Source organism: Sapajus apella, unplaced genomic scaffold (genome assembly GCF_009761245.1).
Source record: "Sapajus apella isolate SASKATOON/1434 unplaced genomic scaffold, GSC_monkey_1.0 scaffold23, whole genome shotgun sequence".
NCBI classification, from domain to species: Eukaryota; Metazoa; Chordata; class Mammalia; order Primates; family Cebidae; genus Sapajus; species Sapajus apella.
This window is the reverse complement of record NW_022436963.1, coordinates 1,416,509-1,432,615: the sequence shown is the minus strand read 5'-3', so window position 1 is coordinate 1,432,615 and position 16,107 is coordinate 1,416,509. Positions and strand designations below refer to the sequence as shown.

Here is a 16,107-nt window from a genome sequence, read left to right as displayed (position 1 = left end):
ACCAGGTGCAAGCTGAGGGTCGGTGCAGGGGTGAGCCTGTCTCCTGAGGCTGCTCTATTATCGCAGGCTGGGTTTAAGGGTAGCGTAGCTGCAGGCAGACTGGACATACCAGCAACAGGAAAATACGAGGGAAGGAGGGCTATGGGCTAGCCTGGGGAAGGACAGTCTCAGGAGGTGACATCAGGATGCAATCAAGAAGAGGGGCATTCTAGACAGAAGGAGCAGCCAGGGAGAAGATCCCGAGGGACAGGAACGGTACATAAAGAAGGTCCAGATGTCTGTGATTGGTGGTGGTGGTGGCAGAAAGGAAAAGGTTAGCAAAACCAGGCACCAACGGCCTTATAGCAGAATGTGGGTTATGTTCTTGGTGTGATGAGGAGCAATGGGGGCCTTTGAGCAGGAATCACCTGGGCTAGCCCTTGTTTAGATAATTCCAGCTGCTTTCAGAAAAGGATTCTGCAATGAGTGGAGGCCCCTGCCCTCATGCAGGCAAGGAAGGGGAAGGCCTAGGCCTGGGCAGGGCAAGTGCACTGAAGGGGGTCACTTTGGGGTATGTTTTGGAGCCAAAATCAGTCTTGCTGATGCATGGATGTGGGCAGGAAAAGAGAGGCATCAAGCATGACTCCTACATTTCTGGCATTAACAGCTGGTTGGATGAAATTGCCATAAACTGATCTGGGAAAGACTGGATTCAGTGATCATTTATGGACATGTAACCCTTGAGATGCCTGTTAGACATCCAACAGTAGTTGCAGGGTCAGCCGCTAGGTGTATGACTCTAGACTTCAGGAGAGCGATCAGCACTGGAGCCTTGGATCTGGGAGGCATAGGACAGAATGGATATGTAAGGCCATAGGCCTGGATGAGGTGGGGTGGGAGATGAATGCAGACAGAGGGGGACAGCAACCAAGATTGTGCCCTGGAACATTCCACGATGTGGAAATAGGGGAGATATGAAGCAGAACTATCAAAAAGGCTGAGCAGGAACAGCCAGGAGAAATATGAGAGTGTAGGGACTCAGGAGCCAAGGGGAACAAGCATTGAATGCTGCCAAGGCAGTGAGGATGAAGAACAAACCACTGAATTCTGCAGTGCATGGGTCATTGGGAACCCTGACAAGGGAAGTTTTGTGTAGGGATGGACAAGCCTTATTAGAGTGTGTAGAGAAAAGAGTGAGGGCTGAAGAACTGGAGACAGCAAATGAAGACAACTTTTTTTTTTGAGACAGCACCTCACTCTGTTGCCCAGGCTGGAGTGTGGTAGCACGATCTTGGCTCACTGCAGCCTCAATCTCTGGGGCTTAAGTGACCCTCCTATTTCAGCCTCCTGAGTAGCTGGGACTATAGGCATGTGTCACCACACCCAGCTAATTTTTAGTATTTTTTTAATAGAGATGGGGTTCCCCATGTTGTCCAGGCTGGTCTCGAATTTCTGAGCTCAAACGATCCTCCTGCCTCAGCCTCCCATACAGGCATGCGCCACCATGCCTGGGTAGAAAACTTTTAAAAAATTAACATAGACCGGGCGCGGTGGCTCACACCTGTAATCCCAGCACTTTGGGAGGCCGAGGCAGGTGGATCACAAGGTCAAGAGTTCGAGACCACCCTGGCCAACATAGTGAAACCCCGTCTCTACTAAAAATACAAAAATTAGCTGGGTGCAGTGGCAAGCACCTGTAATCTCAGCTACTCGGGAAGCAGAGGCAGGAGAATCACTTGAACCCAGGAGGTGGAGATTGCAGTAAGCCGAGATCATGCGACTTCACTCCAGCTTGGGTGACAGAGCGAGATTCCATCTCAAAAAAATAAAAAACAAACAAACAAAAACCTGACATATGGCTAGGCACGGTGACTCATGACTGTAATACCAGCACTTTGGGAGGCCGAGGCGGATGGATCACGAAGTCAGGAGTTCAAGACCAGCCTGGCCAAGATGATAAAACCCCATCTCTACTAAAAATACAAAAAAAAAAAAAAAAAAAAAATTAGCTGGGTGTGGTGGTGGGCGCCTGTAATCCCAGTTACTTGAAAGGCTGAGGCAGAGAATTGCTTGAACCCAGGAGGCAGAAGTTGCAGTGAGCTGAGATTGTGCCACTGCATTCCAGCCTGGGAGACAGATTTAGACTCCATCTCAAAAAAAAAAAAAAAAAAAAAGACATAATATAAACACAATAGATGAACAAATTTGAAAGTTACAGTTCTATAAATGTATCTGTAGACAGTTGTGCAACTGCCACCCAGATAAAGATATAGAACTGCCTCAGCAACTCCTGGAAGCCAACTGGTGCCCTATCCAATTGATATTCTCAAAGGTAAACAGTATTTGTATTTCTATCATAAAGGATTCCTTTTGTTTGTTGGATGTAGACAACTTTTTTTTTTTTTTTTGAGACAGGGTCTTGCTCTGCCACTTAGGTTGGAGTAGAGTGGCACAATCATGGCTCACTGCAGCCTCGATCTCTTGGAGTTCAAGCAATCTTCCTACTTCAGCCTCCTGAATGGCTGGGACTATAGGCCTGCACCACCATATCCAACTAATTTTTTGTAGAGATAGGGGTTTCACTTTGTTGCCCAGGCTGATATTGAACCGCTGAGCTCAAGTGATTTTCCCACCTCAGCTTCCCAAAGTGCTGGGATTACAGATATGAGCCACCACACCCAGCAAATTTTGAGAGATTTTGTTGATGGTTGGGCTCGTATTTTATAGACAGATAATGTTCTAATGGAGGGGGTCCAGATGGAGTTGAGACTCTGTGGGTTAGCAGGTCCTGGGCCCAATTTTCCTGGGTGCTGTGCTTGCTCTATCTCCAAGGATTGGATGACCAGTTTCCTCATCTGAACCTCAATCCTCCTCCACTTCCATGCCCTTGGAGTTGTAGTAATGAAGCGGCAATGGAAAATGGGATATTCTGAGCCTCTGGAAGCTTGCCAGGGGTCTAGAACTCAGTCAACAGGGATGGGTGGGGCTAGAATCCGGGAGGCCCAGGAATCCCGCCTGCCCAGCTATGTTTGAGCAACTGACCTGGCAACAGGGTAGGTCAGACAAACAGCCTAGCTTTCTGAAGCCTCCTCTGCTGTCTCTGTCTTCAGGTCATCATGGTGCTGCTCAGGCTCCTCGTGCTCCTCTTTGCTCTGGTGGTCTCTGGTAAGGAGGTAGTGGGTGGGGGAACCCTAGTTTTCCCTTGATATCCTGACCTTCCTAAATAAGCTACCATAGAGGACAGGGGTTGGGGGAGAGGTAGGAAAGTATAAGAATCTGAACCCCTGGCCCTCATCCCTTATCTTGGCTGCTTCCTCAAACAAGTTCTCACTCCCCATCTGTGAAATGTTGGATGCTGGGTACAAGGAAAGACCTTAGCTGCTTGGCCCCAAGGTGTGGCCAGGCTCTGTGGCAAAAAGACAGAACTATGCTAGTATGTGTGGTTCCATCAGCCTGGGGAGCCTCCAGCCTGAATTCTCTGCTTTTCACAGACCTCCACAGCCTGCCCTGGTTTATAAATGTCTCTGAGAGCCAGGGCCCTGGCACAGTCCTTCAGTTTTTCTCCTTCAATTGCTCCTCCTACACACCCACACCCACCCTGGAGTTGCTCAATGTCCAGCCACCCACCACCTTCTTCAACCCACCCAGCTTGGCCAGGTGGCAAGGGACCTATGTGGGCAAGGTAAGGTCATGTGTACAACTGGGGACTGTGGGGGCAAAAGGGCAGACCTAAAATATCCAAGCTCCACATGGGCACTGCCTACCCACCACAGTTGACCTTGAGCAGCTCTGCTCGACTGGATGCCCTGATGGTGAACCACTACAAGCTGTGGCTGAAGTTTACATGCGGCAACTATGTGACGGAGGGACCACTGTTTGTGGATGTGCAGCGGGACCTTAGCCATATCCAGTGTGCTGGTCAATTTGCCAGTCCAGGTGAGGCCAGGGGCAGTCAGTAGGAGGTGGGCAGGCATGGCCCAAACAGATCCTCCCTGACTTCCCCTCTGGCCAGCTGGGGAAATGATTCGGGTGCCAGAGACAGTCAGACCTGGGGCTCGGCTGTACATTCTGCTCCTCCCAGGCCTGGAACTCCACGGAGCCCAGGTGAGCCTAGAACATGGGATGGTGGGTGACAGGATGGGGGCTGGGGGGATGGAGAGAGTAAATTAATCCTGCCTGGCCAGGCACAGCCTGCAGAGGAACCTTGCAGCAAAGGCATAGATGAGCCTCTACATGATGCATGTTCTCGGAGAGCACTGCTGAGGGCTGCTCACCCCCAGTGACCATGGCTGTTCCCACAGGGACATCTCAGGGGCTGAGTTTCTTCTTTCAAGATCTGCTATGTGTTCTCAGTTCTCTATGACAATTTTGCATTACTGCTGTTAAAAAAAAAAAAAAAAAAAAAAAAAAAAAGGCAGGTAATGGCCAGGCACAGTAGCTCACACCTGTAATCCCAGCACTTTGGGGGCTGAGGCAGGCAGCCTCAGGAGTTTGAGACCAGCCTGGCCATTGTAGTGAGGCTCTGTCTCTACTAAAAATACAAAAAAAAGGTCGGGCACGGTGGCTCAAGCCTGTAATCCCAGCACTTTGGGAGGCCGAGGTGGGTGGATCACGAGGTCAAGAGATCGAGACCATCCTGGTCAACATGGTGAAACCCCGTCTCTACTAAAAATACAAAAAATTAGCTGGGCATGGTGGCACGTGCCTGTAGTCCCAGCTGCTTGGGAGGCTGAGGCAGGAGAATTGCCTGAACCTGGGAGGCGGAGGTTGCGGTGAGCCGAGATCGCGCCATTGCACTCCAGCCTGGGTAACAAGAGTGAAACTCTGTCTCAAAAAACAAAAAAAAAAAAAAAAAAAAGCCAGGCATGGTGGCATATGCCTGTAATCCCAACTACTCGGGAGGCTGAGGCAAGAGAATTGCTTGAACCCAGGAGGCAGAGGTTGCAGTGAGCCGAGATTTCGCCATTGCATTCCAGCCTGGGCAACAAGAGTGAAACACCGTTTAAAAAAAAAAAAAATTAACTGGACATGGTGGCACAGGCGTGTAATCCCAGCTATTCGGGAGGCTGAGGCAGGAGAATCGCTTGAAACCAGGAGGTGGAGGTTGCAGTGAGCTGAGATAGCTCCACTACACTCCAGCCTGGGCAACAGAACTAGACTCTGTTTCAAAAAAAAAAAAAAAAAAAGAAAGAAAATTGGGTGTAGGCAGGTGCCTGCTGGGTTGCTGGAGAATGTTGATAGGGGTGCTCAGGGCACTGGGGGCTGAATGGGGTGGCCAGCATCTCTGTTTTGTCAGATGAGTATTATCAGTGCCCAGGACCCTCCACACTTCCCTGGACCTTTCTCCATCAATGAGCAAGGTTGGCTACAGGCACCATCCCAGGGCCTCCTAGGCCAGGCTCAAAAGGTGAGCATGACCTGGAATCTGGGGGAGTCCATGGATTGGGTAGAGCTCCTACCTTTTAGACATTTGTGTATTCTTTTTTTTCCTTTTCCCCTTCAAAAGAAATTTGTGTATTCTTGGCCTCCTTGGCCTCCTCAACTAATACTGACTCTCTCAGACCTGGACCTGCTGCTCCATGCTGGCTGTCCTCCCACCTTAGCCTGGTTTTGTGCTGGGCTTTGGAGTTCTAGAAAGAAGAGGAATCCTTCTCTCTGGGAGTTCACAGGCCCTCTAATAGAATGAAAAGTGTTTAGGACAATCACACAGTAAGAGAAAGTCCTGAGTAATGGCTGGGCGTGGTGGCTCACACCTGTAGTCCTAGCTCTTAGGGAGGCTGAGGTGGGCGTTATAACCTGAGGTCAGGAGTTCAAGACCAGCTTGGCCAACATGGCAAAACCCCATCTCTACTAAAAATACAAAAATTAGCCGAGTGTGGTGGCACATGCCTGTAATCCCAGCTGCTCAGTAGGCTGAGGCAGGAGAATTGCTTGAATCCAGGAGGCAGAGGTTGCAGTGAGCCAAGATTGTGCCACTGCACTCCAACCTGGGCAAAAAAAAAAAAAAAAAAAAAAAAATTCTAAAAGTGGAAGAGATTAGAGAAGTTCCCCCTTTAAAACTTCCATCTCTCAGTGACTGGCTTTTAGCAACTCTAAATGATAATTCACATTGTGAATGATTCAATTATTACTCTTGAACCGTTTGCATCCTAATGGAATAATTTATGGCCCAAAGGTATAGGGCTCAAAGGAATACTTGTCAGCAGAGTGACAGGTCATGGGGATCATGGGGAAAAGTGAAAGTTGAGGTTCCTTTTGGAGATCCTAAGTGAGGTTGCCTATTTAAGGGGAGGACTGGGCATAGACAAAGAGATGGACAGACACACTCTGGCTCCTTTCTGCTCTGGGTGCACCACAGGTCTTCCAGCTACAGATCTCAGTGTCCTTCGGACAAAGGCAGAGCTGCCAAGGGATGGTGATGGTGAAGGTTTTGCCTGTTTCCTCCAGCCAGGTCTCCTTCTTGTAAGGCTCCCCTACCCTAGAACAGTGAGGGGGGGAAGGGCCTAGCCCCAGGGAATCAGTTAGGCTGAGACTGCTGGAGCTGAGTCCTAGCTCTGACAGGAGGGGGGCCCAGGGAAAGAAGCTGTGGACCCACAGGGTGAGCAGGAATGGGCAGGAACCAGTGCGCCTCTTTTGGTCCAGCGAACAGGCTCAGAATATCACCATCCCTGAGAACCTGGCCCCCGGTAGTGAGGTGGTTCAGGTCTGGGCCCGGGGCGTCAACCTGCGCTATGAAATCCTGTCTCCAATGCCCAGCCCATTCTTCTCCATTGGTCATGGTGAGAGGTGTTAAGGGAGGGGTGGGTACCAGGATGCCTCTGCAGCTGGTCCAGAGGTGACTCATACTACCTCTTCACCTTCCTGTTTGGGGGTCTGGCCTTGGAGAGGGCAGCAGGAGGGCCAAGCTCAGCGGCCTCTTTCGCCTGTGGATCTGGTGGGCTGGTGGAAGTGGGACTGAGCTGGAAGCGGGGCTGATCTCTATGTTCCCTGACCCTCCCGCCTCATGCAGCGGATGGTGTGGTCCGGACCACTGCCCCCCTGGAGTTAGCTCGTACCCCAGGCACTGTGGTCTCCAGGCTGCAGGTGAAGGCCTTTGAGCGGCACCAGCCGTGGGACAGTGCCGAGCTCAATCTCACCATGAACGTACGGCTGGTCAACCTCTGGCCCCCACGCTGTCTCCCAGCGCTTCTGGTGTGAGTATCTGGGAACCTTACCTGGGTTGCTGGGGCCAGAGCCATGACTCAGGGCACTGCCAGATTCCCGCCTTGCTGCCATGGCACGCTCAGGTCCCAAATCCCCGAGACTGCACCTGTGGGCACTGTGCTGACTACTCTCACTTGCGAAGATCCAGACTCTGTTGGTGCCACCCTGGACTACAAGCTGTGGTTCCGCAGTTCTTCTGACCCTGCCAGCCTCTGCCTTTACGACAGAGTCCTTGAGGTGCTCAGCCCCAGCTCCCACACCAACTTGCAGGGTGCTTGCAACAGGAAGGGGTGGGTGGGTCAAGGGTCTGTGAGAGCTGAGACCACAAGAGTGGGGGTTGGGGGGACGGCTGTTGAGTCAGCATGTGTTACAGTCTGGAAAACAGGATCCAGGTGGGCTATTTGTGGATGCCCTGGCCTGCGGCAGCCCCATGACACTCAGAACTCTCCCAGGCCCTTGGCTGGACCTTACTTTTTAGCCCCTCTGGCTAGGTGAATGCCACACTGGACTGTGACACTCCTGGATCCTGCTTCCAGCATGCAGCCTCCATTCTGGTGCTTGATGGTGGCCAGCCCCAGATGACCAGTAAGTGACCACACCCAGCCTGGACACCCAGGACAAGGCTGTTCTGTCCTCCTGCTTCCTATGCTCAGAACAGGGTCATCTCTCCTCCTTCGGAATCCAGTATGGCAGGGGTGTCTCCATTTCAGACCCTGAGGATATATCTCTTAGACCCCTAGCAGGGGAAGGCTTCTGCCCTCCCTTTAGACCCTCTCACTCTTTAGACCCCCAGGGCAGGGCCATGTCTCCCTCCTCAGACCCCCGGGTCAGGGATAGGCACCCCAGGCCAGCTCCTTGACTGCCAAATGACCTTCAGCGGAGGTGCCGGTACTGGTGATGGTGACACCTGTCAACGAGTTCTCCCCAGCCTGTGCCTCTCGCATGTTCCGGGTTCGGGAGGATGCAGCGCCACACACTCTGCTGGGCTCCGTGGTGGGCACGGATATGGATTACCCTCATGACAACATTGAGTACTACACCTCTGGTGGTCCTTCCACCTTTGCTGTGGACCGTCTCAGTGGTACTCCCACCCTAGGGCTGGGATGGGAGCGGGGAGCCAGAGTTGGCTCTGCAGCCTGAGGCTGTGGTCCCCTCTCTAGGGGAAGTTCACCTCCTGGGACCTTTGGACTATGAACAGCAGAGGGTCTACAGGCTCACTGTCCTGCTGATTGACCATGGACAAGACCAGAACCCCAACTGTCACCGCTCAGGCTCCTGTACCATTACCATCGAGGTTGAGGTAATTGTGTCCTAAGGCTTTGGAAATAAATACTTTGAAAGACAGGAGTAGATCGCCCTGTGGTGTTCTGCTTTTCCACTCTGTACCTCAGTTTCTTCCACGAATTGGCTGGAGAAAAGTGTCTGTTGTGTGATGCCTTGATACCTAGGCTCTGGCTGTCGTGAGGAGTTGAGGGGCTAGCTTGGAGGTTTGCGGGGTGGTTGCACCCACTCCTAACCTGGCTCCTTTCTGCAGGATGTGAATGATCATGCCCCCGAGTGTGAGCCCCCATTTCAGGAACTCACCATCTATGTTCCTCTGGGCCGAAGTGTGGAGGTGACCAAGGTGTCATGCCGGATCCCTCAGGAGCCACAGCGCCTGGCCTTCTCCTACAGCATCGTGGGAGGTAGGGGACATGGGCACCACCGGGTTGTGGGTGAGGGGCAGGCCAAGACCAGCAATGGTCTCCTCCTCCTGCCACTCTGCTTTCAGGAAATAGCCAGAACCGATTCATCCTGCAAGGGGCCATGCTGGTGCACAGTGACCTTGTGTTGGGGCCCTTCTGGCCAGAGCAGCGCAATACCTATGAGCTATTGATCTGTGTGGCTGATGCAGGCCCCTCAATCCCCCACCTCAGCACTACAGCCACCATTGTTGTGCATCCAGTTTTCTGGAAGGCCAGCAGAGAGGCCACCAGCATCCACAGAACCACAGTGAGGAGGCTCCTTGGGCCCTCGTGGGGGCAGGAAGGGTGGACCTTGGAGGGTGAGGAGACCCAGTTTTTCAGGTGGAAGTACAGGGAAGTCAGTTCAGAGGGAAGTGCTGAATGCAGAGAGCCCAGCAGTGCTGGAGAGCAAATCACGAGTGTGGGGTGGTGTAACCCAAGGAGGGTTTGGAAGGCTGGATGGTAGGGCATTTCGGCAAGGCAGTGGTGAGGCTGTGGCCTCCTTTTCAGGTGCCCTCAATGATGACACCCATGCTCGTGACAGACACAGAGGCTTTCTGGCAGCCGCAGCCCTGGTTTGTGGTGGTGTTGACAGCAACTGGTGCTCTTCTCCTCTTGGTCCTGGGCTGGCTTCTTGGCAGGCTCCTCCAGGGGTAGGGATTCTATCCTTGTGCTCCCTACCTGCCCCCAACCCACCTATGGACCCCAGTTGTGATGGACAGTTTCACCTAAGATTAGATGACAATGCCCAAGTGGGTAAGCGACAAACTGACATTGAGGAGGGCTGCTCTCCCTCCAGAGGTCTTTAGATTAAGGTCAAAGAGACACTGGGAGGAGGCAACTTCCATCACTGGCAGAATCCAGTCTTGGAATGGGAGGAGTGTAGATAAGCTCAGGGCTTGAAACTGTGAGTGTGGGCCAGGCACGGTGGCTCACGCCTGTAATCCTAGCACTTTGGGAGGCTGAGGTGGGTGGATCACCTGAGGTCAGGAGTTCAAGACCAGCCTGGCCATCATGGTGAAACCCCATCTTTATATATATATATATACAAAAGAAAAGAAACTGTGAGTGTGTCATGCACTGGGCATTTACCCCTATTCCTGATTTCTGCCCTCCACTGGAAACCTTTCCTGCTCACCCTGTAGACTCTTGAGTTCCTTGTGGACATAGGACTGAGCCCAGGGAAAGGGGATGGAACAATGTGGGCACTGCATACAGACATTGGTTGTTCCCAATGTAAAGGGATGGGTGAGCCAGGCGCAGTGGCTCATGCCTGTAATCCCAGCACTTTGGGAGGCTGAGGCAGGCAGATCACAAGGTCAAGAGATCGAGACCATCCTGGCCAACTTGGTGAAACCCCATCTCTACTAAAAATACAAAAATTAGTTGGCTGTGGTGGTGAACTCCTGTAGTCCCAGCTACTCAGGAGGCTGAGGCAGAACTGATTGAACCTGGGAGGCGGAGGTTGCAGTGAGCCAAGATCCAAGTGTACTCCAGCTTGGTGACAGAGTGAGCCTCCATTTCAGAAAGGAAGGAAGAAAGGAAGGAAGGAAGGAAGGAAGGAAGGAGGGAAGGAAGCAACGAACAGACAGACATGGGGGAATGGTGCTGGTTCCTCCTGGCATTTTAGGTTGGCCCACCTGCTGCAAGCACCCAGCAAATTAGCCCAGGCTCTGCTGCTAAACACGTCAGTCTCCTCTGCATAATTCTCTATGCCTGGGAGCCCATCTGTTAAACTCAGTTTGAGGCTCACAGCCTTATCCTGTACTGCTGCTCCTACTATGCCCCAGCATCCAGGGAACTAAGGGATCCCTCGAGGGTTTCATGGAGGTACCGAAGATGGAGATATCCCAGGCACCCAGCAGCATCAAGAGCCTGTATGTCAGCTTACCATCTCAAGTAGTGAGCACAGAGCCTGCTCCAGAGTACTCCCCAGCCCCCTCCAAGCCTGTCCCTTTCCCTGTGAATGGCTATCCTGTGGAAGTGCCCACAGTAGCACCATGAGGATGGAGGAGGCAGGTGGGCTTCTGGTCCCCCAGGGGCAGGCCTTCATCTGCTCCCCTGTGGGCAGGGTTCAATTCGTTGTACCTTTCATCTTTTCCCTCAGCAGCATTTTGATGGCAGAGCACAGGACTCCCGTGAGTCCCCCTCTTCCTAAACTATTCTCTGTCTGGGACCTCACCCCATTTGAGTATCTCCTCCTCTATTTACCCCATCTCAATATCTCCTCCTATTCCCAGGAACCCACCATCAACCTAATTTTTTCCTGAATGGGGTCTGCTCTCATTGCCACTCTCGCTTCATCCATTCTTTGTCAAATACCTGGGGAGCCCAGAGATGACTCATACGTGGTCTGGTCTCTGCCCACAATGGGAGGAGGGATGATGGCGAGGGGAGAGGCCCCCAGAGAGTCCAGTGTCACCAGTGAATTATGGGAGAGTAATCTGGCATTGGCCTTAGGGAAGTTGGTGTCCAGTGTTGGAGAATCAAGGAGGCTTCCTGTGCATTTGAGTCAGAGTTCAGAGAATTTGCTAAGAAGGGAGGGAGGAGGCAAGTTAGATTCCAGCAGAAGGTGGGGTGTCACACTGAGGGTTCTGGAGGAATAATCTCTTACCCTTAGGTAAGAGGAGAGGGAGGCAGTTCTCCTGGGGCCACCAGCACCCCCTCACTCTCCTCTCTCTCCTACTGGTTTTAGGTACAGGAAGAGACTACCTGTTTAACACATGCACGGGAGCCCGGCGCTGGCTTTGAGGCCAAGTAGCTGCTTTACTATGTGTGGAATTTCTTTTTCACACCATCAGAGGCTGTGCTTTCAAGGTGATTCATAATAAACAAAATTACAAACAGAAAAGTTCTAGCCTTGTAGCTAACATGTGGGAGAAGCTCTGAAATCTGTGCCTCCTTGTTCTCACTTGGAGAACTCCCTGCCTTGTGAGCAGACTCTAGGGAGCAATAAGGTTTTCCTTCTTCTTTTTTTTTTTAGACAGAGTTTCACTGTGATGCCCAGGTTGGAGTGCAGAGGCTATTCACAGGTGTTACCATAGCACACTATAGCCTTGAACTCCTGGCCCCAAGAGAGCCTCTCATCTCAGCCTCCTGAATAGCTGGGACTGTAGGCACTGCACCTGACTTTATTTTTCTTTTAAGAAGGCATTGTATGATGCTCAGACTGACAGTGTGACTGATGCTCTATAGAGATAACAGGCTGTCATCCTTGTCACTGACTGAGGAGCCTCCAATCAGCATGTCTCTTCAGGGTAACCTGCTTCCTTTTTCTATCCAGAAGAGAGAGAGAACTATGTTGCGTGCGTGCATGTGTGCGTGTGTGCCTGCATGCGTGTGTGTATGAGAGAGAGAGAGGGGAGAGAGAGAGAGAGAAAGAAAGAGAGAGAGAGAGAGAGACTGACAGAGACTGGCTTTGTTGCCCAGGCTGGAGTGCAATGGTATAATCATGGCTCACTGTAGCCTTGAACTCTCAGGCTCAATTGATCCTTTTACCTCAGAATCCCAAGTAGGTGAGACTACAGGCATGCACCACCATGCCTGGCTAATTTTTAAATTTTTTGTAGAGATGGGGTCTTTCTATGTTGCCCAGGCTGGTCTTGAACTCCTGGGTCCAAGTGTTTCTCCCCCTTCAGCCTCCCAAAGTTCTGGGATTACAGGTGTGAGCCACTGTGCCTGGATCACTGTTGCTTTTTGTTGTTGTTATTGAGATGTTCTTTTTAAATTTTAAATTTCTGTGGGTACATAGGTGTATAAATTTGGAGGTACATGAGATGTTTTGATAAGGCATGTAATGCTTAATAATCACTTCATGGAAAATGGGGTATCTGTACCCTGAAGCATTTATCCTTTGTGTTACAAATAATTCAATTATACTTTTAGTTATTTTAAAATGTACGATCACTGACCATAGTCACTCTGTTGTGCTATCAAATAGTAGGTCTTATTCATTTTTCTTTTTCTTTTTTTGGTACCCATTAACCATCCCACCTCCCCACCCTTTCCCAGACTCTGGCAACCATCCTTCTACTCTCTATCTCCATGAATTCAATTATTGTTTTGTTTAAATCCTTTTCCCTTTTTTTTTTTTTTTTTTTTTGAGACTAAGTCTCACTCTCTCACCCAGGATGGAGTGCAATGGTGCGATCTTTGCTCGCTGCAACCTCTGCCTCCTGTATTGAAGCAATTCTCATGCCTCAGCTTCCCCAAGTAGCTGGCACCACAGGTGCATGCCACCACACCTGGCTAATTTAATTTTTATTTTTAGTAGATACAGGGTTTTGCCATGTTGGCCAGGCTGGTCTTGAACTGCTGACCTCAGATGATCCTCCTGCCTCGGCTTCCCAAAGTGCTGGGATTATAGGCGTGAGCCACTGTGCCTGCACGCACCCCCCCCCCAACTTTTTTTTGTAGAGACCTCCCAGGCTAAAGCCATCCTCCCACCTTAGTCTCCTGAGTAGCTGGGACTACAGTTGTGCACCACCATGCCTGCCTGATTTTTAAAAATTTTCTAGTGACGAAGTCTTGCTATGTTGCCCCAGGTAGTCTCAAACTCCTAGGGTCAAGTACTCCCCCAGCCTTGGCCTCCCAAGGTGCTGGGATTACAGGTATGAGCCACCCACTACACTTGGCCAAGTTCAATTATTTTGATTTTTAGATCCCATAAATAAGTGAGAATATACGATGTTTGTTTTTCTGTGCCTGCCTTATTTCACTTAATATAACGACCTCCAGTTCCTTCCATGTTGTTACAAACGGCAGGATCTCCTCCTTTTTTCTTTCACTGCATTCTCCACCTCCTGGGTTCAAGCGATTCTCCTGCCTCAGCCTCCTGAGTAGCTGGGACTACAGGCATGCGCCACTATGCCCAGCTAATTTTTGTATTTTTAATAGAGACAGGGTTTCACCATGTTGGCTAGGATGGTCTCAATCTCTTGACCTCCTGATCCTCCTGCCTCAGACTCCCAAAGTGCTGGGATTACAGGCATGAGCCACTCCACCTGGCTGATCTCATTCTTTTTCATAGCTCAATAATACTCCATTGTGCATATGTACCATATTTTCTTTATCCATTAATCTGTTGATGGACACTTAGGTTGCTTCCAAATCTTGGATATTGTGAATGGTGATGCAGCAAACAGGGAAGTGCAGATATTTTTTTGATATACTGATTTCCTCTTCTTTGGGTACATATTCAGTAGTGGGATTGCTGGATCACATGGTAGCTGTATTTTTAGTTTTCTGAGGAACCTCCAAACTCTTTTCCGTAGTAGTTATACCACTGTTGCTTTTTGAGGGCCCCATCAAACTTCAGGGCAGTTTGCCAACTGTATGTGGAGGTTTTCTTGGGAAGGACCTAGAGCTTTTGCACTGGGGTGAGGAGTGATGCAAACTTGAGAATCCTGTGGCATGGCTGGTCCTGGAGGATTAACAGAATCCCCCTTTTGAGGGTTGTTGGCTTTTTTTCCCCGATCTGTTTCTTCTGGTTCCTCTGCTGTCACTTCTTCCTGTGCTGACCTGAGATGTTGCCTGCAGCAGGCTGCTGGTGGGCAGGTCTTGCTGCGTGCAATGTTGGCCCACCCTCCATGCCCAGCCTGGCATCAACTTCTGCCAGCTCTCCAAGAGGACCTTACTGTGGTAACTCCAAGTTATCACAGTCTTTCCTCCTTTGTTGAGACTGTGGGCCTGAATCCCCTCAGGGCACTGGAGAACCTCCTTTTTCTTTTTGAGACAGAATCTTGCTCTGTCACCCAGGCTAGAGTGGAGTGGCGTGATACCAGCTCACTATAACCTCCTCCTCCTGGGTTCAATTGATTCTTCTGCCTCAGCCTCCTGAGGAGCTGGGATTACAGGCACCTGCCACCATACCTGGCTAATTTTTGTATTTTTATAGAGATGAGGTTTTGCCATTTTGGCCAGGCTGGTCTTGAACCCATGACCTCAAGTGATCTCCTGCTTCTGCCTCCCAAAGTGCTGTATTACAGGCATGAGCCACTGCGCCTGGCCAGGAGGACCTCCCTTTCTGAACCAGTTATGGTATCCCAGGCCTAGGAAGAAACTGGGTGCCTTCTGCGGGATCAAAACAAAACAAAACAAAGACCCTTCATGGGACTCCCACCAAAGTTAGTGTTTTAAGACACGCCTCAGGAACAGCAACTTGAAAGCAGGTTGTCCCAGGAAGTGGTTGTAGGCAGATATTTCCTGAGTTCTTCCCCTACTCTAAGGGTTCATTAAATCTTCCTCTGAGAAGCTCCACTTTTATTATAATTTTACAGATTGGTCAACCAAAGCTCAAGAGATGCCAAGGCCCAAAAGTCAGTTAGCTAGTTGGGGCATTTGGATGTAGGCGCAGGCCACGTAACTTCACCTGGTGTTATACACCTGAAACCAAGCCCAGAGTTAGGTGCTCTGTATGGGGAGCAAGGTGTGACCATCTTCCTGGGACCATTAGTCTGCCTGGAAGGCAGGTCATGACAGTCCAGGGCAAAAGATGCTGTCATAGGATCTTAAGACAAGATGCTCTAGGGCAGAAAAAGGGGAGCGCCCGCTGTGTGTCAGGCCTTGTGGTAGGCTCTAAATCTCAGGCAGGAAAGGATGGGCAATGAGCCAGAGGCTGCTGTGGCAGCACAGACTGCCGTATCTTGAGGCTAGCAAAGGACAAAGCGCAGGAAGCCGGGATAGAGGCTCCTCATCCCAGAACCAGTAAAAAGAGGTGCGACCCAGCCCCTCCACTTCTAGAGGTGGTGTGACCTTGGCTCGGCCTCTCCTCTCTGAGCCTCAGTTTCCTCTACAGAGTGAACCGGGGCTGCACCCCTCTTCTCCCAGAGTGGTGACAAAAAACCAATAACACACCCCTGAGATTCCATGTGTGTGCGCGAGTGTATGAAAAGCTGCCGGTGCCGCAGCCGGGCCAGGCACGCAGAAAACCCAAGGGCGCACTAGCCTCGGAGTCGCCAGCAAAAGCTGAGCCGCCAGCCTCTCAGAGAACGAAGCGCATGCGCCAACCCATGCCGTCACAGTCACGTGCCCCACGCTTTCGGCACGGGCCTTGAGAGGCAGACTCTGACAGACAGGTGAGCTGACCTGTCAGCGGGAAGCACTTCCCCTGGCGACGAGCGAAAAGACTGTTGATTGGGGATAGCATCCCTTGGGGGCGGGTTCTTTGCCGTCCCGGTTACTATGACGCCCGGCCCCCGCC

The 16,107-nt window shown here is 51.1% G+C and overlaps 1 protein-coding gene across 3 annotated transcripts; it reads left to right on the top strand.

The window, feature by feature from the left end:
- The first annotated feature begins 3,022 nt into the window (after positions 1–3,022).
- Positions 3,023–12,002, top strand: CDHR4 (cadherin related family member 4). 3 transcript variants are annotated; one of them, XM_032289866.1, is made up of 19 exons: positions 3,023–3,144; positions 3,471–3,661; positions 3,753–3,915; positions 3,992–4,083; positions 5,276–5,386; positions 6,338–6,441; positions 6,622–6,758; positions 6,989–7,172; positions 7,266–7,419; positions 7,674–7,767; positions 8,060–8,263; positions 8,343–8,482; positions 8,717–8,867; positions 8,954–9,174; positions 9,417–9,559; positions 10,537–10,593; positions 10,697–10,783; positions 11,013–11,044; positions 11,602–12,002. In XM_032289866.1, exons 1-19 carry the CDS (start codon positions 3,096–3,098, stop codon positions 11,655–11,657), a joined length of 2,370 nt encoding a protein of 789 aa, XP_032145757.1. In that variant the 5' UTR covers positions 3,023–3,095; the 3' UTR covers positions 11,658–12,002. The 3 variants fall into 3 exon arrangements, with proteins under 3 accessions (XP_032145757.1, XP_032145758.1, XP_032145759.1); XM_032289867.1 differs by having other exon boundaries at positions 11,016–11,044; positions 11,602–11,757; XM_032289868.1 differs by lacking the exon at positions 5,276–5,386.
- Positions 12,003–16,107: the final 4,105 nt, after the last annotated feature.